This window comes from Bemisia tabaci, chromosome 7 (assembly GCF_918797505.1).
Source record: "Bemisia tabaci chromosome 7, PGI_BMITA_v3".
Lineage (NCBI taxonomy): Eukaryota > Metazoa > Arthropoda > Insecta > Hemiptera > Aleyrodidae > Bemisia > Bemisia tabaci.
Genome location: NC_092799.1, coordinates 12916122 through 12943993, shown reverse-complemented (window position 1 = coordinate 12943993; position 27872 = coordinate 12916122). Strand labels below are relative to the sequence as shown.

General features: G+C 40.9%; 1 protein-coding gene across 2 annotated transcripts; it reads left to right on the top strand.

Annotated features, from left to right (window-relative positions):
• LOC109035261 (nose resistant to fluoxetine protein 6) lies at positions 1–27656 on the top strand. 2 transcript variants are annotated; one of them, XM_019048833.2, is made up of 12 exons: positions 3–432; positions 1495–1673; positions 4172–4362; positions 10503–10594; positions 11159–11340; positions 11867–12027; positions 12457–12625; positions 14490–14689; positions 16498–16630; positions 19334–19517; positions 22022–22164; positions 22782–27656. In XM_019048833.2, exons 1-12 carry the CDS (start codon positions 228–230, stop codon positions 22983–22985), a joined length of 2043 nt encoding a protein of 680 aa, XP_018904378.2. In that variant the 5' UTR covers positions 3–227; the 3' UTR covers positions 22986–27656. The 2 variants fall into 2 exon arrangements, 1 of the variants encoding a protein (XP_018904378.2); XR_011900225.1 differs by lacking the exon at positions 19334–19517 and having other exon boundaries at positions 1–432; positions 22782–22920.
• The last annotated feature ends 216 nt before the right edge of the window (positions 27657–27872 follow it).

The following is a 27872-nucleotide window of genomic DNA, read 5'->3' as shown; positions in this document are numbered from 1 at the left end:
CACTGATGGCCACCACTTGAGTTCCATTAAATCTTCATTTTTGTTCGTGAGGCTGAAGCCGCAACACTCAACTCTCTAGCGATGAGTAACGAAAATGAAAATACCGCAGTTGATCTCGGTTTTCTCGCCACGTTGACTGAACGCAGGATCGAAATTGTGGTTGTTGTAGCGAAATGTTGGTTGTTGTAGCGAAATTGTGGTTGTTGTAGGCGCGAGTGTTATTGGCGATGGGGAGGAGTGCGTGTATTTTGTGCTGGATACTACTTTTGTGTAATAAACGAGATGTTGGTGTTTTTGCCGATGATTCTTTCTTCTCTCTCAACCCCTTTCTGAAGCTCTATGGTCCGTCGGAATCGTTGAGCCCTCAGTGCCACAACGCAGTGATCTCTTTTCAAAATGCCACCATGAAACGTGCACCTTGGGCTTTGCAAAGTTAGCTTTTCAATGTATTTATTATTTTACTTAATTTCTGAATTATTCTGTTTGATTAATGAAGGGGTGAGCACGAGGGATGCTGAATTTTGTCCTTTTCAAAATTTAAGTTTTAGCCACGTAAAGAAAGCTGGCAATTTTCTTTCGACTGTTGAGTTGAGAAAAATCGAGAGGTTCTTACTTGAGGTGCCGATCTCAAGCACTATGGAGAACGATTTAATAGCCAGTCGATCGACTGAAAATTTCCAAATTTTCGAAGATTTTTCAAAAACCTCCAAATTCCACAACACGTGACAGTCAATAAGGTATATTCTTCTACTAGATTAACCCGAGGAATATTTTGAAACATTGTCAAAAGTACGCCCTGAGCGAGTGTCGCAAATCGAGAAAAACCTAGATTTGCGGTATTCACCCGGGCCATGCTTTCAGATACATCAAAATTTTTCTCCGTCAAATCTTTTGATGGGTTACAATGTGATTGGATATTCAGGGATTTTACAAAAATGTCCTATTAATCGAACTTATTTATGCTAAAAAGTACTGTGTGTGTAGGGTTTGCGTGCTTCATAGTTCTTTCCAGCAAAAATTCATCGAATTGATCGACTGAATGTCAAATCTAACTTCTAAATGCTGAAGATATATGCTAATCATTTCTTGAAAAAGTTCTAAGTAATTATTTCTTTAAAAAAAAAAAAAAAAATCCCTAAAAAAGGACAAGCCAACTTCTTTCCCGCAGAAGTAACGTTGAAGATCCTATGATACGTTCCGCCGACTCGGTCAGCACGTATATACTTCTTCGTGCTTATCAGTCGATTTTTTTTTTCATATTTATTATTCTGCCTTCAGCGAAACCAATATTTATTAGTATGCGTTTTTTTTCCCAAACAAGTATAAAATTGTGCACAATTATCTCACCATGCTCGTTAATTAAAGTACATTTTAATCACCCCAATGAGCTCTGTGTATGAGTCACGCGAATCGTCAATCCTAATACATCAGTTATTGAATCCTTCTAAACACAAATGCATTCATAATGGATTTCTGTTCATTTTGCTTTAACAGTGCTTGATGCATCCTCTAAAATCCCATCGGGTCTGTTGTTCGGGAATGTTGTCGACCTTGGTAATTACGATGAGTGTTTGGCTATCCGCAGCGATGGGTTCACTGACCACGGACACAGCCTCGGAAAATATTGTCTGATCAGTGCAACTTTCAACAAAACTTCGAAAGATGATCGAGAGGTAAGTGAATTTGTTTAAAAAGGCGAATTACATTATTTTTACATTAAAATTGCAAGGGAAAATCCATTTCTATGCTGGTATTCTAGGAATTTATTGAGCTCTTTCATGGCAAATTGAAAACACCCTCATACACGACCGGAAATATCCGGGAATATGGCAATATGCCCAGTTGAACGCTCAAACAAACTCTAACAAAAAATAAAAATTGGCATTGTTTGGATGGGAGAGTTCGCAACTTTACCGCGTAATATTAAAAAATCTGGGTCATATTTTGAAAATTTGAATAAAGCGATCTCATCTAGAGAAAATGGCCTGTCGATAACCGCAAAAATCATGAAAATCGGCCCAATAGAACGCTGGAGCTAAGCGTTACCAAGAATGCAAATTTGGGAAGTCTCGGAGCTTATAGGATACATAGATTTTCTGCTGACGCGGAAGGAAAATCAAAAGTTTTCAAGTAATAATTGCATTTATAGAGAGATCAGACTCGCATCAAGTCAACGTTGAAATGTGAAAAATTTACGTCATTTTCCGTGGCGTGGCACATTTTGTGGTATATCGATTGATCTGTCATTTAAATCTATGGAAGAGGATCAATAAACAGGGCGTTCGCAACAAACACTTTAATAATCGATTCTTTACCATGACTTTGAATGTGAAAATATCGATAATCAATCATTCATACCTCGCCACTGGTCATTTTATAAACTCGTCGGCACGTAAAAGCACACCTCTAGAAGGCAATACCACACGGTAACCGCGCAAGGCGCAACTCCACAAATCGATGCGTGTATTCAAAACTCCTTCAATTTCGTAGCTATGCAATTTGATCTCCGAGGAGTTAAAACAGTTGCTCGTCGTGAAAGTACGTCTACGACTACGCCGCAGGGTGATTAAATGAAACTGCCGGCTATTAAGTCATAAGTAACCGATAACGAGTGAATAAAAATTTACATTCTTTAAATAAGAGAATTCCCAACGTTAGAACGTAATATATGAAAATCTGGGTCATATTTTCAAAATTTGACGACGTTTCTCCATTTGCGAGTTTGCAGACTTCCTTAGAAATATTATTTTTCTTTCGAGAAGCTGGTCAACATAAAACTTAAATTCTCCATGATTTTTCGTTTTCGTTAGCAGAAGATTTGGTTCAAAATCTAAAGTCGTAAATTCGGATTGTTTTTCATGGAAGAGATGAAATAAGAACGGAAATATTGAGACACCGCAATGGAGATACGTGGTTTCGCACTTCAGCCGGTGCGATACGGACATCCATCAAGTTCAAATGGTTGCATCAAGTCCCCGTCACCGCCGACCAACGCGTCCGTCGATCGAATCAACTACAGCTAGTATCAGCAGGGAGTCAAAACGCCTCCAATTTTTTGAACGCAATACGGACATCCGTCGAGGTTGTATAGTTGTATGAAGGCGCCTTAGCAATCGCGTCCCATTTTTTATCGTTAGAGACGAATATAAGTTGGGAGAGGAAAGTCATAATGCCTTCAATTTTATACATACATATTTTTGGGCAAAATGAGAGACGATTGGCTCATGTAGAGACAATTGCATATCTGTAACTGCAAAAATCATGAAAATCGGATAAGGAAAACGCTGGAACTAAGCGTTACCAGATAGGTATTCAAAACTAGGAGGCCTCGGAGCTTACAGTATAGTGATATATTTGCCGAGATGATAGATAGATTTTTGCCGATATTTAAGATATAGGTGATTTATAAAAAATGTAAACTTACTAAAAAATTAGTACTTATAAAACACATAACTACAATTATGAAAACAACAGAAAAAGGGATAATAATTAAAGAGATAGAAGCTATCATGAAAATAATATCAATTAGAACAAAAACTCTGTTTCCAATAAGTCGTTAGATACTTTTTTGTACATGAAAATTTTACTCACATGTGTCGCAGGCAATTTGCTATCGCCGACAATTCGCAAGTACCATGTAAATGGTCCGAAAATCATATTAGGAAATTATGGAACAATAATGAGAGGACTGATTATTTTGCCTTTGATTGGAAAAGGCACTTTTTCCTCCGTAAAAACACTGCAGTAACAGGCACATTTATGAGTGCGTGTTTTAAGGTTCTTGGTTTAATCTTATTATTAGTCGCGGGTTCAGATCGAACAGGCAACTAAACTAACTCCGCGACAAAGCGTAGAGTATCACACGAAATGAAGGCGCTCCAACCAGGGATCTCGATTTAAAAGGCCATCACCTAATTAAACTTTCATCAAGTCAGTAGGTGTATAATGCGGATACCGGGACAGAATAGAAAAAAGAGGTAATTTAGAGGAGATTCAGCTATAACCATCAGCTGTTTCATTCAACTCAAATCAGTGGTACTTTTGACTTGTTCCTATTCGACATTATTATCAGAATAAAGTCAGTATTTGTTTCAACGATTGCTTCACTGCGAGTTGCTTTCCTAGGCTCCAAACTATTTCTGTTGATTATTTTGGTCTCGTTGATTTCCAGCACCCATTAACACTTAAAGATTTGACTGGAGAATGGACCTGGTCAGTCTGCGTTCCAGCAGCATGCTCCGAGTCAGACGTGAGGAAACAACTCGAGCTCAGCCTCCAGAACATTGCGGGACGCATCCAAAATGTTTACTGCATGGGCTTGTTGGGAACTGCTGGTCTACCAGTCGCATCTTGGTTCATGATGTAAGTTCCCCATGAATACATTTTTAGTGGCTGAAAGGACCCTACAACAAAACGGCCAAATCGGCCTAAACACGGAATCCTACGATTTTCTCAGGGATGAAAGAGGGTCTTCCCGGACACTCAAAACTGGTCATATTTTTTGCCCGGTATTTTTTGTTCCGGGAAGACCCTCTTTCATCCCTGAGAAAATCGTAGGATTCCGTGTTTAGGCCGATTTGGCCGTTTTGTTGTAGGGTCCTTTGAATATCTCTTAACATCTAAAGGGGATCACGGATGAAGGAATCAAATTGTATATTTTAAGGGATCGAGGCACTTGTAATTTCGAATGAAACTTGTCCCAAAGGCCAGGCCTGCCACCTCCCATCTCGGGCTCTGGTACCAGTTCTAAGGCCCAAGCTCCACGAATGCCACCCCTCTCCCCTCGCCCCCTTACCACCAGAGAAATAATTTGTAATATCATGAAAATCGGTAAGGTTAGAATAAAGATACAGTAAAAATAGTAAATAAATGCTCGTTAATTTTAAAGAGAGAAGTTTATTCATATTCAAAAAAGAAATCATGCACTAAAAATCTAGAAAATGGGTCATTCCACGTCAACGCAACCAAGGTCGGAACCCGACCCCCTCCGATTTGGCTGAAAATTGGTATACGGGGTCTTTACATCATTCTAAGAAACTAATTTGAAGGGTTTTCCCATCCGACGCCCCGTTCGCGAGATATCGACCCCCAAAGATGGGGTGAATTTTAGTGATATTCAAAAACGCCCGTTTTAGCGATTCTCATTTTCTCGACTTCCCTCTCTTTGACTCTCCATAGCGAGACTCTGTATCAATCCATCATACTTTGAAAGAGTGTTTCTTAGACCAATTTTTCATGTAGATTCTGAATATGCCATCAAAATTGAGCTAAAAATCATTTAAACGGCCGTAATTTAGAGTTTTTTAAAATTTACGATTTTTTCGCCATTCAATGTTCAAACTGAATTATCTAAAAAACAGTCTCTCCGATTTTCGATTTTTTTTTTATACTTCAAGCTTAGGATATATACTTTCGGTTGATATACTTTTTTCAATTGCCATCGGACGGTTAAGGGCCTAAAAAAATTCAAATAGGCCAAAAAAGGCTAAAAATTGGTAAAAAAGGACGATTTTTCACATGTTAATCCAAATATTTCGATAGTGAACTCTTCAATTATCGATATTTTTTCCCACTTTACCCTCTAACATGTATAAAATCAGACTATCAACGCTTTCCATACATGCACCGATCGATTAACGGCCTGATGGAAACCGGAAACCGACCGAAAATCCTCGAAATTGACGCAAAAAGACGATTTTTCACACCGTAACCGATACATTCCATGAATTGTAACTGCAATTTCCAATTTTCTCGATCTATTTCAACCTTAAGGTGTATACTTTTGAGTAATAAACCCTTACTATAACGTGCATCGATGGGGCACGGATCCAAACGGAAGTGAAAACCGGCCGGAAATGCTAAAAAATGACGGGAAAAGGCGATTTATTGCATAGTCAGGGGAGCATGTGTTCGAAAATTACGTCCCGTTTGCACGTTTGTGATGCAAGTTTACTCTCTTCATTTTGGTCCCTAGAATGAGAAAATCTTTGGTGGACTCTCCAATTTTGATGCCAAGGCCCCAAAAACAAGATGGCGGCCAAAATGGACGCTGAAATTGAAATTTTGGCAAAACGGCACAAAACGTCAAGAGAGGTGTCGATTCTCATGTTTTTTGGATCGTAGATTCCAGAAAAATTGTCATACAGACCCCTCGACCCACGGAAATGCCCAAAATCCAAGATGGCGGCCGATTTTGGCTCTTTAGCGGCTAAAACGTCAAATGCGGAGCAAAGAGAGGAGTAAACACACTAGATATCTGTTTTCGAGGTCACAGATTCCAAAAAAATAGGAGAAAAAAATATTTCATGCCAAATGGTGCTGATTTGGACCATGCATAGGCCGAACTCGGCAGTCATTTTGATTAGTGTGTTCAGGAACACTCTAATCGAAATAATTTTCCGGGTCAGTTTCTATAATTAGCATTATTGGTTTTTTTTAAGGTACCCCTGCAGAATATGGGTAAATTTGTTCTAAAATACACAATAAAACTATTCCGACTAGTTTTGACCCACTAAATCTGAAAATTGCGTTTATTCTTCCGGATTACCCCTCAATTTTCCGGAAAACTAACCAGGATAATGACCATTATTTCGGGCGGAATCGGCTTTTCCAGAGAATGGAGATGTTGCACGAAAGAGGGATTTGCGATTTGACCATTGATTCTTATGTAAAAATTCGCGAGAAACACGATGGTGCCACTGGTTTTCTCTGAAATCATCTCCCAAGCTCAGAAAAAGCTTTCAAAGTGAGTCCAAAATGGAGGGGATATCCCATCCTACCCTGAGAGTCCATCTCTACATCAAAACAAACCCTCCATGCAAAGATAGGGAGCAAATACATTAGCAGGGTTGCCGTGTTTTCAGTTTTGGAGTCCCCAAATAAAGTGGTAGCCCTGTCAATGTATTTGCTCCCTAGAGTCCCTTTATACTGAGAGTCAAGACAATGTGAATCCATTCCTGATTGGTTCCCGTATTTTAGGCCTCCACAGTGTCACAAACGGGAATAAAGATTACAGTTTCACTGATTACAAAGATTATAATCTGGAATGGACCGGGGAATTACGGGTTCGGCAAGGAACAAACGGAATGAGGGAAGGAACAAAGAAAGGAATTCGAGAATGGGCCGATCAAAGATTACGAAAAACGTTCAATTTCTGTAATCTTTATTCCCGTTTGTGACTCCATGAGGGGTGTTGTCTTGACTCTCAGTATAAAGGGACTCTATTGCTCCCTATCTTTGCATGGAGAGTTTGTTTTGATGTAGAGGTGGACTTTCAGGGTAGGGCGGGATATCCCCTCCATTTTGACCTAAACTTGAGAGCTTTTTTGAGCTTGGGAGTTGCTTTCAGAGAAAACCAGTGGCACCATCGTGTTTTTCGCGAACTTTTACGTAAGAATCGACGGTCAAATCGCAAAACCCTTACAAATGCAACATCTCCATTGTAGGGTGATGGAAAAAAACGGAGGTTTCCGGATTCAGCCCCTCAAAATACGTAGGAATCACCTTATCTCATCGGGGAGACATGGTTGTAATTTTTTTGCTTGTTAAATAGTGCCATTGCTGGGGAGTACCTGATACTCCCAATTTCGATAATAATTAATACATATATTACACATACATACAAAGCCGCTTTTATAGCGATCTCTGGCGCTCTGCGACACCTTACCGCCTGAGTTCCCGATCCTCCTAAGGCCTTTCAGGGAGTTCACATACCCTCATTTTTCTAAAACCCTGTGTCGCCAATCTTTTAGTGGGCATCCCCTTTGTCTCCTCCCAGGAGGAACCCAATCAAGCATCTTTTATGGCAGTCCTTCGTTCGTCATTCTATTGACATCGCCAAACCAGTCAAGCTGTCTGATCATGCTGTCGAATACGATGTCATTTTCGACTCCCATGATCTGACGCACTCTTTCATTGCGGACCCGATCGCTTCTAAAAATTCCTACAGCGACCTCCTCCAGAAATCCATATCCGTTGCTCTTAGCATCCCCTGTGTCCGTTCCTTCAGCTGCCAAACTTCACTGTCATATGTAAGAATACTTTGGTCTTCGCAATTGAAAATTTTCCTCTTGTTCTCTTTGGAAATCTACGGATCCCGGAGGATTCCATTAAATATTGCTGTAGCCTTCCTTGCTAGGATGTTTCTTTCCTTGATCCCTTTATCCGTTCTTCCATCCTGGATCAACAGAACCCCCAAGGACCTACAGTGCGCCTTTGATCTGCTGCCCATCCTCCAACTCAATGCTATGTTGATCACCAATAGTTTTATTGCGTGAACATATTTACCTATATTACGGCTCTGCTCCGCATTTGACGTTTTAGCCGCTAAAGAGCCAAAATCGGCCGCCATCTTGGATTTTGGGCATTTCCGTGGGTCGAGGGGTCTGTATGACAATTTTTCTGGAATCTACGATCCAAAAAACATGAGAATCGACACCTCTCTTGACGTTTTGTGCCGTTTTGCCAAAATTTCAATTTCAGCGTCCATTTTGGCCGCCATCTTGTTTTTGGGGCCTTGGCATCAAAATTGGAGAGTCCACCAAAGATTTTCTCATTCTAGGGACCAAAATGAAGAGAGTAAACTTGCATCACAAACGTGCAAACGGGACGTAATTTTCGAACACATGCTCCCCTGACTATGCAATAAATCGCCGTTTCCCGTCATTTTTTAGCATTTCCGGCCGGTTTTCACTTCCGTTTGGATCCGTGCCCCATCGATGCACGTTATAGTAAGGGTTTATTACTCAAAAGTATACACCTTAAGGTTGAAATAGATCGAGAAAATTGGAAATTGCAGTTACAATTCATGGAATGTATCGGTTACGGTGTGAAAAATCGTCTTTTTGCGTCAATTTCGAGGATTTTCGGTCGGTTTCCGGTTTCCATCAGTCCGTTAATCGATCGGTGCATGTATGGAAAGCGTTGATAGTCTGATTTTATACATATTAGAGGGTAAAGTGGGAAAAAATATCGATAATTGAAGAGTTCACTATCGAAATATTTGGATTAACATGTGAAAAATCGTCCTTTTTTACCAATTTTTAGCCTTTTTTGGCCTATTTGAATTTTTTTAGGCCCTTAACCGTCCGATGGCAATTGAAAAAAGTATATCAACCGAAAGTATATATCCTAAGCTTGAAGTATAAAAAAAAAATCGAAAATCGGAGAGACTGTTTTTTAGATAATTCAGTTTGAACATTGAATGGCGAAAAAATCGTAAATTTTAAAAAACTCTAAATTACGGCCGTTTAAATGATTTTTAGCTCAATTTTGATGGCATATTCAGAATCTACATGAAAAATTGGTTAAGAAACACTCTTTCAAAGTATGATGGATTGATACAGAGTCTCGCTATGGAGAGTCAAAGAGAGGGAAGTCGAGAAAATGAGAATCGCTAAAACGGGCGTTTTTGAATATCACTAAAATTCACCCCATCTTTGGGGGTCGATATCTCGCGAACGGGGCGTCGGATGGGAAAACCCTTCAAATTAGTTTCTTAGAATGATGTAAAGACCCCGTATACCAATTTTCAGCCAAATCGGAGGGGGTCGGGTTCCGACCTTGGTTGCGTTGACGTGGAATGACCCAAATAGATAGAAAACTTCAAAGAAGTAAGAATAACTCTACAGTGCCCCCAGCGTGTTTTTGAAAATTGATTGACCTGCAAAATTTTCAGGGTAAATTTTTCACTTTTCCCTACGAGACTGGGGTTATCGGTGAATTCGAAGTAGTGTGTCCCGGGCCCCGGGGGGAATTTTTCGGGGGCACGGTGGTCGGTGGTACATCGCGCATAAAAGAGTGTCTTGGGGGTACAGAAAGACACTCCTCTTTGAGTTATCTCCTCGGCAGAATAATGAAAATTGACACTTTTCAGGATCGATTCGGAGCAAAAATCCGGAAAATCCTCAGGAAAAAACATTGAAGTTGACGGAAATATTGCGCGGTTATTTTGTAAAATACCTCACGACTAAAAAAGTTAAAGTGGGGGCGGGGGGAGGGGCAGGCTCCTCAGCTCTTCTTCGTTCCACCTTTATTTAAGATAGATTATGTAAAAAACGTGTATACTAGAGCTCATTTCACCGCCCTAATATTTGAGTTTATGGGTAAAAAGTGCATTCCATCGGCGTAAGTCCGCAATCTCATATCTCGTTTGTGGTGTCTGAAAATCTCCACTCTATGTTATTATTTTTAAGGAGAACAAATTGACATCATTCCTTGAAGTTTTTGCAGAATTTTCTTCGCATAGAGAGGAAAAATCACGACAGTCATGAGGAATTGCCGTTTAGTAGTTTTTCGTTTAAAAAATAAAGTATGAAAGGAAGTCTGCGACGTCGCAAACCGAGTTATGTGATTGCCGACTTACACCGTCGCTTTGTGCCAAAAACCGGATATAATTTTCCAAATTTTGAAACTTTTTCTCATTAGCGTTGAATATCTTATTTTACAGTGTATTATAAATATATATGCGATTTTATAATTACTGATTTTTGCTGTCCCAACAGTTACTTTACATCTGGATACGTTGCATTCATTCTGATGGCGACATGGATGGAGCTCAAATCGATCAAGATACCTCACCAACCCACGAATTCAGGTAAACTAGCACGTTCTATGGTTGTAATGTGAAGCTGGGATGAATCGGAAACACTGGGGGAGTCGTTCCGTTCTTTAAAAAATTCATAAATGCGCTAAAATAACTGGTATGCCGGTAACAACGAGTCCATCAAATTCAAGGCTTGTATGTCGATGTGTCGATGTAAAACTTCACAAGCAGTGTTCGAAACTCTCATTGAGGTGTTAGGAGCCATGTGGCGCATCAAGGTCGATTTTTAGGGGCCAAACTGACTTTCTGCCTATGTATCAAGGCGCATTTAGTGACAAGTTACACGCAAGATGTTTTAGTTACAGAACTAGTACCTGTTACTTGGGGGATTTTTCGAAAAATCACCAAACAGAAAAACTATGATTTTTTGAGGGGGGGGGGAGAGTTTTAGGGTTCAAGATGGCGCAGTGCCTTCATGTTTTAGGCGCCATTACCGATTTCTTAGGCGCATTTGGCGCGTTGGTGTCTGTGAGTTTCGAACGCTGTCACATGGTACAGAAGTTGCGACCCTTGTTTTGAGCTGTCGACCTAACGATACAAATTTGCATTTTACAGTGATACTTTCATTTTCCCTCATAAGGAATGGGGAAGCTTTACTGAAGACTACTCCGCCAGGCCTCATGCTCGACAGCATCCAAGGGATCAGGGTTTTATCAACGCTTGCTGTTTTCTTTTATCATCAGGCAGTTTTTTACAACTATGCAGCTAATATTAATCACTCAGAGGTCTTCCATAAGGTAAGTCTGCCAATCACACATCAGGGATGTTTTTTATTTTTTTCTTAGAACTTTGAGCTGGTTTAAGATTCATAAGTATGAATGAACCCCCGGAAAGAGTAAAATTAACGTATTACAAAATTTATTTCTGCATCCGAATTTCATGAAATACGTGTTGAAGAAATTTTACAAAATCAACGCATACTTTACTCTGAGGTATTGGCAGTCTAAGCGTTTATTGTTTCCATTTCAATTAATTGACCAATCTTCACACCTCCACAGAAAAACGAAAATCAATCAGAGTCCATGCAAAATAAGTTTACGCCCTTTAAGAGTGCGGACAAAGATGCTTTGTTTTCGGTTTCGCATGGAAAGTGCGAAAATGTAATTACGCAAGTACAAAAATGATGACTCTGGCATTATTCTTGATTATAAAATTCGATCTTGAAATTCATCGGTAATTACGTGAATCATATATAATATAGTAATTTTTAATATTTCTAATAGAAAATATACTGAGATAATCCTCGTTTCTCCTTTTATTTAGCTAACACATAATGTACTGGGAGTGACGCAACTTAATGGGGTCCTAGCAGTCGACTGTTTCTTTTTGATGGGCGGCACGGTCTTGGCTTTTGGTTTCTTGAGGGAGAGAAAGGCGCATATCCAATTTTCATATTTCAAGCATGCGCTTTATCGATACTTAAGGTAAAATCTAAGGCACAAAGATCTCACATTTGACTAAGGCATCATAACTTTCGAGACTCTCACGCGGATAAAAAAATTATTTTTTTTGCTGATGGAGAAAGTAATTGGCAATGTTTACGCAAAAACTTAAAAAACCTAAAATTATTAGCCATCATCCTAAAAAATTGTCGTCTTAGGTAACCACTGAACAATATTGGAGGTGAAACAAAAATAAGCTAAAATCTTGTGTTCTAGTGTATCTGACATTTGAGGTACCTATTCTCAATGCAATTATTCCTGATCGGTGCTGGGTGGATGTCCGTATGCCGTAATGAAAAAATGAAGGCAAAAAAATGAGAAAATGAAAAAAATTGCGAATTTCTTTGTTCTTTCTTTTGCCCTCACATATGAGCTTCAACAGAGAGTAACACTTTTGTATGTGCCTTTCAGAATAACTCCTGTGTACTTCTATGTCATACTGATCGATATGACGGTGTTCTACGACATCGGAAGCGGCCCGTTTTGGAACACATTTGCTGCGGGTCTCAAGGAGAGTTGCCGCAACTACTGGTGGGCCAACGTATTGTACATAAACGACTACTATAATGGCGGTGGAGCGGTAAGTAGTTCCGTCAATAAGTATTTCTAAAGTTGCCCTGATAAAAATTGGCGATAAGAGCTGCGTTTCAAAATACCATAGGAATTCTTATAGCCGACTAAAGAAGGCTACAGAAAATCATACAGCTGGCTGTAGAATGCGGAGAAAATCATACGGCCGGGCTATACGAAGCGATAAAAAAGTATACACTCGGGCTATAGTTCCTATCGCCGGGCTTTACACTTTATCGCCTGGCTGTTGCTTTTTCGCCATCGATTATAAAAGGCTATAAGAAATTGTGTAGAAATTCGTGTGCTTTGGAAATCATTAAGTTTGATACGGAACCACCTTAATATTGACAAAACATACATTATATTTTCCTTTAATACATATTTTTTTTCATCAATTAAAATGAGAATAATCCAAACAGGATGTGCAAACATTTCAAAATCATGAGTTGCATAACGCTGACTCCGCCAGATTAAATATTAGGGCCTAACACAAAGCGGAGCGGCGGCGCACTGGCGCCTACAAACCTAACAGGGATACTTCACGCATTGCGCAATGCGTGAAGTGTCCCTGTTAGGTTTGTAGGCGCCAATGCGCGTTTCGCGCTGGCTGCCTGCCCGCCGTGCCGCGCCGCGCCGCAGCGTACCACGGCGCTTGAAGCAACTATTTCACACCAGAGGTATTGCACAGTATCATACGAAATTGAAGGCGCTCCAACATATTAGGAATGGCAGGCATCCTTCAAAAGTACGGAGCTTTCCTCGCAAAATAAATCAAGATACTTTGGCCCAAAAAGAGAGCGGTAGTCCAAAAACTCACTAAGTCCTAGCATCCGTAATTAGTAACGTTTAGCATACACTTTATCGCCAGGCCGTTGCTTACTCGCCATCGGCTATTAAAGGCTACAAGAAATTGTGTTGCCGGCTATAGCAGCTATTGGAAATCTTACAGCCGACTGTAGGTCTATGGTATTTTGGAACACAGATTCTGCTGCCAATTTTTACCAGGGTTTTAAAGGGGTATCGGTGCGCGCGAAAGAAATAGACGATTGTTCGAGCAGATTCATGTATCTTGTACTTGGCAATAGTACGCGAAAGATTCAGATAGTCAGCTGATACCGTAGCCTAATCAATTTTTCCTAGTATTTTTTGGGATAACCCAATCGGACATGGGTTTCGGCGTAAAAAAAATTCTCAATAACGACGTTTTTGATTATGACTAATCGTTCCTTGACCGGACGGAGCGAAAGTAATAAAGCTGTTGCGAGCAACTATTCGTGCTTTCAAGCCACTTATATTGCTATCACGATAATCGAAGGTGAATTTGACAGAATGAGAGACATGCAGTGAAGATAGTAATCGACAATCAATTTAATCGAGGAAAAATTGGATCGCATTTAGCTGAAAGGAGCCAAGCCACATCAGCTATACCTAGCCAAAAATCGGGTAATTTAATTACATGAAAACGGTTATGCGGATTTTCGCGCAAATCTTGGTGAATTTTTTGCATAGGACGAAGCAAATTCCTTGAAATCGTCAAAACAGTCCGAACAAACGGGCTCTCGTAAAGAATTGAATTGTCCAGTTTGGAGATAGCTGATGTAGCTTGGTCCCTTATTGCGAAACGCGGTCCGATTGGTCTTTTATCTCCTACGGTCATTTGTATTTTCATTTACTCATCATTTTTTTTTACGACTAATCAATTAATTAATTAATTGCATGGAATGTTCACTCATAGACGCGTGCGGTAGCGCACCGTGCTAAGCATGTACCAGCAAACCCCTAGCTAATGTTAAGAATGTGACTACTTTCATTTTAAACTCATTGATTCATTGTCAAGTCTCATGATTTTTAATCTTTGATGTCGTCGATTTCAGTGCCTAGGATACACGTGGTACTTGGGAGCCGATATGAAATTTTATTTGGTCGCCCCCCTCTTTCTGTTCGCATTGTTGAAGGATCGTAGATGCGGCATCATCCTCATTATATTCACGTGTCTTGCGTCGTGCGCCTATATATTTTCGATGACTTATATTCACGATTATCCTTGGACTCTCACTATCAATGTCGACTACAGGTGAGCGACCGTGTGATTTGTAACTTGAAACTCCACATGGTTTGATGAAAAATGTTTGGCAAAAGAAAATGGGAACGAAGTGCATGGGCCGAAGAACCGATTCAGAAGTGTATTTTCACCGATTTAAGTTCTTACGGGAAAATCAAAGAAACCACATCTGGACCGAGTTTATCAGGAAGGAACCAACCACATTTACGAACAAATTCAGCAAAGAATGTTTTTGAGTTCCTTTAGTCATTTATTTTCTCCTGCCAAAATCCGAAAGTCGAAAAATAAAGTTTATTCGTGAAAAGAGGGGCTAAAGTTTATTTTCTACATTGAGTCTTATGCAGGAATAAAACTTCAACCCTTTTTTTTCAGTTTCAACTTAATGTGGGTTGGTTCGTTTATGGTAAACTCGGTACATCTGAAACCTCGACGTTCTGTTTCAACATCGGTATGAACTTTTGACGGTTCCTTATTTTATCCGACTTCCGTCATTGACTCTCTCCACTGAGCGCCACACGGTGGTTCGAGTCAATTAGTGAGGTCGAACATGATATTTTTGACTAGAACTGCAAATTTTGATGTTAATTTCGTCACAATTAAAACTTTAAGGGGTGCTTATAGAAGAAAATTTCACAAGGAAACCATTGAAACCACTTTTAAAACCTTGTATAAATGGAGTTACAAGCTTTTAAAGTTTCCATATTTTGTCCGACCTCTCCTATTGACTCGATCCACCGTGCGGCGTGCTGCCAGCGCGAGAGGCTCACTGGCGCCTACAAACCTAAGTGGACACTTCACGCATTGCACAATGCTTGAGGTATCCACTTAGGTTTGTAGGCGCCAATGCGCGTTTCGCGCTGGCTGCCCGCCCGCCGTGCGGCGGCGCGGCGCGGCGCGCCGCTGGTGAGGCTGTTCGTGTCTGAAGTCAAAACGCCTACACTTGCGTGCGTATGCAACACAGACATCCATGAAGCTTGAATAGTTGCATCCACGCGTTATATTGAATTTCGTTTGATATCCGTCGGATGCGACACAAACTGAAGCTTTGATTGTTTCTCATATACTGTGACTTATTTCCAGCACTGCCTATTGTCCCGATAATGTAATTGATTGCTGATTTTTTAACTGATATTTTCAATTTTTCAAGAAATACATTATATAAATGCATTACAACGTCGCTACCCCTCGAAATCAGGGGAAAACCATGTGGCTGCTCCATTGCCTGCAGCGTATATTTTGCAAATTTAAAACTCCTGTATCTTGGACCTGGTGTTGAACATTATAAACCATTTTTTACACATTTAGATCCTTTGCTATATATGCCGAGAATGTAAATATCCCGATTTTTGTACATGTGGTGAATGTGAGAAAACAGTAATTCCAGTTGTCACAATGGAATTCCGATGTTAAGGGAAAGAATGTCATCAGGCAAAGGGCAGTGCCTGTTGTTTTAAATAGGAGTCCGATGAGAAAATCAGGAGAATTTTTCTCCGAGCAATTTTTATCCTGAACGAAAAATAATTAACACCCGATCGAAGTAACGTAACTCCATTCCAAGGTTGCAAAATTGACTCACAATCCAATGTTTACAATTGTTTGTATAGTTACTGTCAACATTTTCTCTTATTTTTGCACGAAGTCGGAGAGAAAATCAGTGAAATCTTCAGCTCCATTCACCTAAGATATTCATAGCAAAGATATGATTTATGAAGGCACATTTGGCAACATTGAAATTTAGTTACGTTCTTTATTGAGGGGAACAACGATTTTCCTCCATGGAGAGGTCTAGTAATTTTACCTTCTTTCTCTATTTTCACCAGGGATGCGGAAAAAGGCCACTATCAAAACGATATTTACTTGCCAGCACATGCAAGACTATCCCCGTATATGATCGGCTTGCTTTTGGGGTATCTACTGAACCGCCACAAGGAAGAGAAAATTGAGATGAGTTATGTAAGTAAACATTTTAATCTTTCAGGAAACACTTATAACACCGGTCAACATGGGTTCTGTCCTTCGAGCCAAAACAATTTTTTTCGATTCCTAGGTGCAAAAGAAGCCCGATAATTGCCATAATAACTTCAGGAAAATTGGCTGGTCCTCAGGGCGCCGCCATTTTGAATTTTTCAAAATTGAGAAAATCCACGATTAGATTCTTGCAAATATCTCCTCAACGGTTCAACTCACGTAAAAAAAAAAAACAAAAAAAAAAAAACAGCGGACAGAGCATAAAATTTCCTACCAAAATCACCCTCCTTTGTTTTTTCTAACTCAACTTTTTGGTCGTGAAATTAACGTTTTCTCCTAAAATCAGCAAAACTGCGCCTTTTTTAAGCTAATTTTTGAAGTAAACGTTAATTTCACGACCAAAAAATTGAGTTAGAAAAAACAAAGGAGGATGATTTCGGTAGGAAATTTTATGCCCTTTCCGCTGTTTTTTTTTTTGTTTTTTTCGTGAGATGAACCGTTGAGGAGATATTTGCAAGAATCTAATCGTGAGTTTTCTCAATTTTGAAAAATTCAAAATGGCGGCGCCCTGAAGACCAGCCAATTTCCCTGAACTTAATATGGCCATTTTCGGGCTTCTTTAGCATCTAGGAATCGGAAAAAATTGGTTTGATTCGAAGGACAAACCAAAACCCGAAATTTGTTGTGCTGTGTAATCTGGACGTATCTATTAAATGAAACTACGTGCAAGTGGAAAGATGGGGTGTGCTCGTGAAAGCTGGATAAGAAACAATGTAAAAGTGGATACAGTTCCTTTTGAGGAAATGGGAAAGTGAGATTTTCAATTGTATCAAAAGGAGCTGAGCGCTAACTCGTGAGCCGTGGGCATGTGACAAGAGCCTTGTGGACAGGGCTCATGAGTTAAAGATCGCCATCCCGATCGTTGTTTCTCTCGTCATTGCCGCTGTCCGCTGACGTCACTGGCGCTTTGTATTTTCCATTCATTCTCATGGCCCGGTCGCTAACTGGCACACCCCATCTTACCACTAGCAAATAGTTCCATTTAGTATAAATACGTCCATCAGTCAAGAAAGAAACAATAATTAAGAGAGAAACTGGGTCAGTTGAGCATTTGGAGCGGTCAAGTATTCGACCAAATGAGCTTCAGGAATTGAGGATATCGATGGCCAAAGTGAAAAATCACGTATCTCCATTTCTGACGTTGCAGACTTCCGCAGTCCTGTAATACATTTGTTTTCAATGGAAAACTAATCAACACAATTTCTTGAAAAATCCTTTGATTTTTCTTCTCTGTTCGCAGAATATTCTATCTGGAACTCTAGCTATGATGTTGCCGTGATTCCTTTCGAAAAAAATACAATTGGAGCGGAAATTTTGAAACAACGCAATTGGAGATACATGGTTTTGCACTTTGGGCATCGATGTTCAGGGTGTAAGGTGATTCGTCAAGCTCAAAAGAAGTGGTCGAACTGGCACGCGATATATCGCATCTTTTAGGTAAAAAATGTCGGCAGATTTTGAATTTTTAGCAAAAAAAAAGGATGATAGCCCCTGCGCGTAAGCCTAAAAAATCATTCTAAACCTTAAAAATCGGCATTTAGAAAAATGAAAGCAGAATAATGTTAGGAAAAAAATCTCGCATTCGATACAGAAATCGATAGCTGATTCAAATGCGAGGTTTTTTCCTAACACTATTCTGCTTTCATGTCTCTAAATTTTGCCAATTTTTGGGCTTAGAATGATTCTTTAGGCTTACGCGCAGGGGCTATCGTCCTTTTTTTTTTGCTAAAAATTCAAAATCTGCCAAGATTTTTGACCTAAAAGATGCGATATATCGCGTGCCAATTCGACCACTTCTTTTGAGCTTGACGAATCACCTTAAGAATCGTTCTGTGACTGGACTGAACACTTTTTTCAGGAACGACGATTTATCGCATTCATCCATTGACACCAAGTTGAGCCAAACAGCAGCAAGTATATTTTTCATCGGATTTTAAAGATTCAGTTTTTCATGAGAGAGATGTCCTCATACATAATGAACTCCTTTTTCCGCGTGCTGCCACAAAAATATATCAAAGATGTCCACACGGAAGAAACGTGTTAGGGCTAATCCCTGAGATTGTGGCACTACTCTAATGTTGGATGATTCAGGCATTTCCAATTAATTGTCGTATAGTACCATGACATTTGGGTTGGTAACCTAATTTATTAGGGTACTACCATAATTAATTGGAAATGTCCATATCATCTACACAGAAAAAAAATTCTCGGCGTTTTTACCACGGTCCGTTGGTACCTTTACCATCTCACTTTTTTTACCAATAATTGGTAATTTTACCAAGACAGACTGGTAAGCTTACCTAAAAACCGGTATTTTTACTGTTTTTTTTCAGGTCAAAATGCCACTTTTATTGGTAATCAATTCCCGGTAACTTTGCCATTTTATCTCGGTAATTCTACCACTGTCGGTAAAAAATATTGGCGTTTTACCAAGGTAATTTTACCGAGATTTCTCGGTAAAATTACCAATTCCATAAATGATAATTTTACCAAGAAAAAACTGGGATCAAATAGAACCCTGAATTCTTGGTAATTTTACCCTTTTCTTAGTAAATACGCCGAGATTTTTTTTCAGTGTACGCCGGAATTTGACACGAATATTTTTAAACTTAATTTTTCTCCTTTTAGTGGACGAGAGCGTTCGGTTGGACTATCGCCATAATCGTCTTGGTGTCTATTCCATACGGATTGGCCTATTACTATTGGTTTGGATCGGGGCCTCTCCTCTCGGCTTTGTACAGCTCTCTACATAGACCGCTTTTCGTATTAGCTATTTCTTGGATTATTTTTGTCTCTGACCAAGGCTATGGAGGTAAGGACCATGCAGTGTTTATGCGTGCTTATAATTTTAACAATTTTTCTAAGAACAAATTACATGGCTTGTTTAAATTTTCCGGACTTGCACTTCAATTAAAGAACCGAGCGACCTATTAAAATAATTGTGGTCTGAATTTATGCTCGAAACAACTATAATCCGCGTTGTTCGAATATCGCCAAAGGTACGGCAATTAAGACGCGGAATGCCGCCGCGGAATCTTACGCGGCGGACGCAAGGGAAATCTGTTACACGCGTTTCAATGGGAGCGGCAACTAAGGAGCGGAGCGACGCCACGGAGTCCGCGGCGTCACGGCGGCGCGGCGATCTGTCGAGAACAGATCGGGGCGGAATCCATCGGAGATTCCGCCTCGTCCGTCGAGGTTTTCGATGATTTTTCATGTCTGCTTGCCGAAACGTGGATCGCGGTGGCAACACCAATGAAAAATTGCGGGCCATCGTGAATTATTGGATTAATGAAATAAAAATATGTTTGTAGCACGATATCAACGCATGGCATTCCTACCTCGTGCCAGGTGCAAATAATACGACACAAGTAGGTAAAAGAAACATGACACCTTTTTTCCAGGAGATAAATCTGTAAAAATAAAACGAACTAACTATTTTAGAGCTTTTTGGCACCTGAACAATTTATTTAGACGTTGCTATATCTATAGAGAAACCTATAATCGACCAATTTGTTTTGAACATCATGCCTAAAAGTAAAAAAAATGCATGTCTTTGCTTGCAATAATGCAACTCTCTGCTCACGTTTCATTCGTTAATTTGAAACTGTTGATAGGAGGCTTATCTTGGACTTTTTGTAAACATTTTTTTGCTCATTCAATGATACTTTTAGAAATTTTACAAACGAATATATTGGTTGGTATTCTCGTAAAAAATACTAGGGGGCCCTGCCCCCTGACCGCTACGCGGCCCAACCCCCGAGAGGGCGCCTCGCGCCCGCTTCGCGGGCCCTGTACGCATATGTATAGGCATGTTCTTCTATTTTAATATACCATTTTGTGTTCGAGCACCATCGATTTCAAAATTTTTGACGTAACACTCAGATTTGTAAATGATGAGGAATAGCTGGATGTACATAATTTTACAGTCCACGGAACGACATATCTCTCACGCTATTAACATTGGACTTAAGTGACATGAGCTTTAAAAGCTCTACAACATTAAAAGTTCGGGGTTTCATAATTTTTTGCACATCTACATCTATACAGATGACATACATGTAAAGATCATCCTTATCGGTCCGGCAGTTTGTCAGAAATAGTGCTTCCAAGATTTTGCTTGTAGCTGTATAATATAGATTGGAGATTTTGAAACGTGGTGAGTGTTCATTGTACTTTGTAGCAAGGCAAAAAACACACTCGCGAGTTATCATCGGATACTGATTTATGACGAGACTGCCGACGGACACGACGGAATTTTGGAGGCGATTCCGCTGCTTAGTTGCCGGGCACGGCGGAGCGGAAACTTACTCGACGCCTCGCTCGCTCGAGTCGTCCGCCGCGTACGATTCCGCGGCGGCATTCCGCGTCTTAATTGCCGTACCTTTACTTTCGTTAAAGTCTCCAGCAAATTTTGGCGCAAAGATATTATAGAGCATTAATCCTTGAATTTAACTATATATTCAAACTTGAATTCAACTATAATCCGCGTTGTTCGAATATCGCTACTTTCCTTTACTTTCGTTAAAGTCTCCAGCAAATTTCGGCGCAAAGATATTATAGAGCATTAATCCTTGAATTTGGATGCTTACTTGTGTGTGTGTTTATGTATGATTATTTGCCGGACTTACCTTTTGAAGGCTCCTGCCCCTGAGGGATGTTCTTGCTTAGATGGCAATATTTCAGACGGTTTTTCTCATTCCAAAACTTCAAATATTAAACTGGAAATGATGAACTTAAACGTATATTATGATAAAATAAATTGAATCAAAAGGAAGTGTGTGCATAGGGTTTGTGTGCTATATAGTTTCTCTTGACTTTGTACATTTTCACTGAGTTCCTTTAAGAATACGCCCAATTGAGAGAAGACATTGGAACAAATCGATTGAAACTAATAAGATTACCCGATTTGAACGAAAAGTGGTCAAATTTTGACAGCTTGAATGAGGGAAATACGGCAACCGCACATACGTACGTCGTTTTTTTTTTTTTTTTATTTTTTATTTTTTTTTTTTAACAATGGGTCCGTCGTGTACACAGAACATGAGAGAATAAAATGTACAACATTGGATTTTTAGGAGAAATTTGAGTTTGGATTTTTATGAGAAATTTGAGTTAGATTTTTCGGCTCTTGGGCACGCGTGATAATCTATTTTACCGACTTGTGCATACAGCACAGGATTCAATGTTTGATTTTGAAATCTTTCATTCGCATGGAATAGAAAAAATAAAATGAAATTTCGTTTGTTTTAGCATTTGAAAATGCCCCCAAAGAGTCAGAAACTGCATACCAATGTGCCATTTTTCTCATTTCAGGCCCAATCAACGCATTTCTCTCGTCAAAGCCCTTCCAGATTTTGAGTAGACTGAGCTTCAGTTTTTACTTAATTCACAGTTTCTGCATGGAATATGATTACGGGACAAAACGGACCGCTGGGTATTTTTCCTATTATAATATGGTAAGTGTGACAATAATTCTGTAAGTGCTACCATTTCATGTTTGTTTAACCGCCTGGAGCCATTTCTTGTGTCTTAAATGGACGTATTTCTACCAAACAGACCTATGTGGAGGTGAGAAATATGGGGTGTGCTCGTTGAAGCTGCATAAGAAGCAATGTAAAAGTGGGCGTGATTCCTTTTGTAGAATTGGAGAAGTGGGATTTTACATTCTATCAAACAGACCTATGTGCCAACTGAATGCTAGATTCATGAGCCGCGGGCATGGCAAGAGAGCGTTGTAGACAGGGCTCATGAGTTAAAGCGCCCCGACGACGATTACCCCCGCGCGCCTGCGCTCGATCATTGCCGCTGACGTCACTGGCGCTTTATTATTCTCATTCACTCTTACGGCCAGAGAACTAAAGAACAGCACCCCATATTTCTCACCTCCTTATAGGTCTGTTTGGTAGAAATACGTCCAAATATGATTCACTGGCCAACCATGACTTCCTACTTGAACAGCTGGAAAATCACTCATTTATAAGGAATTTTTCTTTAAACCAACTCTTCTTCTTCTTTCTTACTAATGAATCGTAAAAACGGAAATCTAATTTTTACTCTCTAAAATGTGTTACAGCTCCAGGCATCAATATTTCACATCATTATTCTCCTTCCTTTCGCCGCTGTACTGTCACTCACCTTGGAGTACCCAATCATTCATCTTAGTAAACTACTACTCACGAAGAAACGAGCTGAAATTCCAAACTCTACGCATCCAATTGATGACAGCAATAAAGTGCAAGTGGAGGAAACAGGGCCTCTGCAAACATCGACAAAGTAGAATTGAAAACTCTGGTATTGGTTATTTAGTCAGAATTTATGTTCTGCATGTTCACTTCGACTGGAAATCCGGGGCGCAGCCTGTGCACTCTATGGACCACATTTTAAAATTAGGAACTGAAATTTTTGACGCAGTTTTGAAACAACGTACGTGCCATTACTTCCCGTATGCACATAAGTGTTCATACGGATGAGCCGAAAATTGTAGTTCCTCATTGCAAAACGTAATTCATTTGAGGCACTGAGCGCAAGAAGGACAGAAGTTCCGTCTTCGGAACCATGAACGGGAACCGTCAAAACCAAAACCAAAAAAAATAAATAATAAATAAAAAATAAAATATGGCTTTCTGTAAGGGGGGGTGGTTTTTGGGTTTTTGATAAAGATGAACTGCGAGGGCTTCATTGACACATATTCATTCACTATTTCATTTGTTGTTTCACACTTATATATTTATATATACAGATCTAAGCTCTAAGAGTGGGCTATGAGGTGACACGGGTCTAGGCCGTGAGAGGGGGGGGGGGGTGCGGGTCTGAGCCGCGATTGTGAACGCGTCCGGGGCGTGATGGAGATACGGGTCTGAGCCGTGATGGTACGGGCCTCAGCCCTGATATTTACGGGTCTGGCCGATGACTACGACTGTGGGTCTTCTTCAAATCTGGATCAATACTGGTGCCCGGCCTATGCCCCGGCCACTATTTATAGTCGATCGCCGACTCCCCACCAGGCTGGTTTGCAGCTTTGCGATAGGGAACCGAGCGATCGAACTGCAACTAGCGGCCGAAGTCGGAATTGCGTCGAGCGGGCGCGTCAGCACGCCACGCGCATTACTGAGTGCGAGTGCCACGCCGCCACACTTCCCTTGGGGGGGGGGGGGGTTTGACATCCCTCAACTGAATAAATAAAATAATAAAAAAAAGGGAGAAAGTTCAATCAGCGCGAACTGATAAGCGCGTCAGCGACGTGCCCAGTCCGTGCCGTGAGTCAAGTTGAGTGTCAGCGCAAACTTTTCAGCGCACCTAAAAGATGTGCCAAGTTCGTGCCGGTAGCTGCTCAATTGACTCAGTGAGTCAGGAGTCAGGGTAAAGTGATGTAACACGTGGGTTATATTGCACCCTTAAGATTTATTTGACGAAGTGCAGTACATCAGGTGTACCCACTCTGCGGCAAATACATGGAATTACTGGACAGGCCAGGAGCCTCGAATTCTTGTTAAGCCTTCTGTTTAAGCAGAACACCAGTGGTTAATTAAAATTTTTATAGGAAACTAGTGGAAGAAAAAGGCCGGTTTAAGCGTACCCATCAGTTTTGTCAGTATTCACTTCAGATGTCTCGTTTATTTATTTCCAAGTTTATGCTACGATGAACCCTAGGGAGCCCTGCAGGAAAAGTAAGCCAATTAATTTTTCCAATCGATGTTTTTCATTTAAACTATTTTTATTGATGTGCTGTTTCAAAATTAATATGATATATTTATGCGGGGAGAGGGTGGAGGTAGCGTCGCCCTCGTCCTTAGGATACTGGACCGGTGGGGGGGGGTGTGCACTGTGCAGTGTAAGCAAAGAAGGATATTTAGCTGCTTCAGCTGAAATTTGCTGCTTCGGTTTTTCCCTTAAATTGCTAGTTTCAAAGGCAATTGGAGCCCTGCACGCCACTGACTCTTTGTATGCACAAGTTAAGTCTCCGCAGGACCAGGTGTTGTCTTGAGAAGGTGCATCTGCCTCTGCGAGATACCACGTTCTATCCCCAAAGAGTTTGCTTCCAGCGCTCCGGAGCAGTTGCAGTTCGGTGGTTTTGTCACTCGGAATACTGTCAATCTAATAGATTGAGCCTTCCTCCAAGTCATAAACCGCCAATGCCCAATGATTTTTATTGCAATGAACTGGAGTTGGTCTTCATTCTAGCTCATTGATGTTGCTTTTTTTGAACCTGCCCTGAACCGCAGTTGGACCTCTATTTATTAGAGATGTGAAGGAATAGGTGTCCTAGGTTTTTATCCTAGGGAGGCTGGTTTCGATGTTCGCCCTTTGTTGGAGTAAATCGAAGTAGGCTATTATCACTTCGTCGCTGAGCCATTCCTTGGATGATAGTAACTGCATGGACTCATCGCTTATTTGTATCTTCATAGTCGCGTTTGAGAGTTGACGTAACAATTCAATGCTAGTTAAATTGTTTCTTCGGTCTTTTAGTTTCGGTTAGAGGGCGTCCCTTGACAGTTCTTTCGGATCTCGTGGAGAGTGATAGAATGGGGTGATAGTTGTCACTATCATCATCCATTCGTCACAGGCGCTGACATGGGGGTGACAGGTCAGGAGACGGAGGGAGAGGGGGGTCCACCTAGGAATAAGTCAAAATAGCACCGCAGAGTGGTGAACATACAAAAATGAAACTAAATGAATATCTTATGGATAATGAATACAATTGTAAATGTCTGAAAGTAGATAAATTCTTAAAATAACATAAGTAGGTCGATTGAAACCCAACATACTCCCGACCGTGAACTACTCGAGGGTTTGCAATAAAACTAAAAACACTGATCATCGAACCCAATAATAAAACTTACGTATATTTACAAGTACAATAGGACGTAATGCTATCAAAAGAAGGGAAAATTATAAAATTAAACTGTTCAAAGCCGTGTGTGAAATGGCTGAAATGACATGGTCAAGTTCACGATCTTACGTAAGAATGTCCTTATGAGTGAAGATGCTAGCGAATTCAATGATGCCACATTTTTACGTTAAAAAAAATTGTATCACTTAAAGTTGTTAGTGATTGTAAAAACACAAAACTTATTGTGCCAACATTGAATATATTAATTTTCTTAATTTTTGCAGGGACCATTTTTCTCTTAACCTGTAGAGTTTTACGTGGCAAAGTCCTTATCACGATGTATTCTTGCCAATACACTTTGATCATGTCTCCTTTTATTCTGAGAGGTACACGTACGTTTTTTTGGATTAAACGAATGTTTCATGTCTAAAAAAAAGGATGACTATACATTCGAATACAATTGAAGAAAAAAATTACTATATTTTTACGAAAATTTTACACAGACGCTATTTTATATTTTAATCGATGCGCATAAATGATTATTTTATAGAAAAATGAAAACAAACTATTTCATTGCAAAATACTTCCTACACTTACATACATGAGAGTCGCTCTCGCAGCGCTTGGTGCGCTTGGTGCAATCGGTGAGCTTTGTGCGCCTGTGTTGGTTCGGAGGTGTTAAGCCGGAGCGCGCGGAGGAGGGCTGGGGTTGATGACGTGCATGACTGCTAAAGTCGATTACCCGACATCTTGATGACCGACGCTGCGTTAAGTAGTTCGGCCTATGAGCGGTGTTGTCGCCACACGGAGAAAAAAAATCTCGTGCGAGGGACCCAAAGTTTAGGTCATGTGGATCTCTGAAGTTTTCGGATTGAGCATCTGAACACTTTAGGTCTAGCTGCCGAGGCTCGGATCACACATTTGAAACTTCAGTTCTTACATCTGAAGTACTTCAGATGTGAGAACCGAAGTTTTTCGAATGTGAGAACCGAAGTACTTCAGATGTGAGAACCGAAGTACTTCAGATGTAAGAACTGGAGTTTCAGATGTGTGATCCAAACCTCAGCAGCTGGACCTAAAGTGTTCAGATGCTCAATCCGAAAACTTCAGAGATTCATATGACCTAAACTTCGGGTCCCACGCACGAAGTTTTTTCTCCGTGCACGTCGTCGCTCGTTGGTGCGTGGTCGCTTCGGATCTTGTTGGCGTTCGCTGGTGCATGCGGCCGATCTCTTCTGCTTCTTGAAGAAATTGCTCTCCTCCCAACCCGCCATAGAAGGCTGAACATCAGCTGCAGCCCTAGGGGGGTTTGAATGCCCGTGGTCCTTGTTGAAGGCGTAGGAAGCGCCAGTGCCGATGGAGGTGAGAGTGGCGCCTGGGAAGAGAGAAGGACCGACTCTACCGAGCTTGGAGCAGGGCTCGGTATGTCTGTCTCCATCGGGCTAGTGTGAGGGGGGTGGTTTGTAGGATTTTGATAATGAATAGCGAGGGCTTTACTAACACATATTTACATTTTATTCACTGAATTTCATTTGTTGCTTTCATAAGTATATATACAGTTCTAAAGTTCTAACTATATGCTAAGAGCTAGCACGAGTCTAGGCCGTGGGAAGGGGGTGGTTACGGGTCTTTGCCGTGTTTACATACGCGTCCGGGGCGTGATGGAGATACGGGTCTGAGCCGTGTTGGTACGGGTCTCAGCCGTGATATTTACGGGTCTGGCCGATGGCTACGACTGTGGGTCTTCTTCAAATCTGGATCAATACTGGTGTCCGGCCTATGCCCCGACCACTATTTACAGTCGATCGCCGACTCCTCACCAGGCTGGTTTGCACAGCTTTGCGATAGGGAACCGAGCGATTGAACTGCAACTAGCGGTCGAAGTTGGGATTGCCGCCACACTAGGTGCTGTTGTGGGTGCTGCTGGCCTGGGACGAGGTGGAGTGGGAGGCCGAGGAGAGGGGAGGACTTCGTCTTCGTCCTCGATGGTCAATAGCCACCAGTCACCACTTAAAGTCTCTTCCTCCGCTTGGATGATAAAGAGGTCCTCGGGATCGACGGGTGAATACGGTCCGGGGGCCGTACTAGAGAGGGACTCCCAAGGTTGCGGTTGGACGGGCGCAAATGGGCGTGGGGGGGGGGGGGGGGGGTTACTTCCGCCATCGGTGATCGGACTGTGACTGTCGCGGGCCGCTCTTTCTTGGGCTCTTTCTGGGACGGGTCAGGGCGGATCCTAGCCATAGGTTGTGACAGCAAGGATACGGCTTGGGTCTCCGTGTCGTGGGTAGAAGGACGGCGAGTCGTCTGATGGATTCCCTTCCGTGGCTGAGTGGC

Coding starts and splice junctions, on each gene's coding strand:
- LOC109035261 (XM_019048833.2), top strand. CDS start 228: ATGGGGAGGAGTGCGTGTATTTTGTGCTGGATACTACTTTTGTGTAAT. Junction 10,595..11,158: donor TCACCAACCCACGAATTCAG/GTAAACTAGCAC, acceptor TGCATTTTACAG/TGATACTTTCATTTTCCCTC. Junction 12,028..12,456: donor GCGCTTTATCGATACTTAAG/GTAAAATCTAAG, acceptor TGTGCCTTTCAG/AATAACTCCTGTGTACTTCT.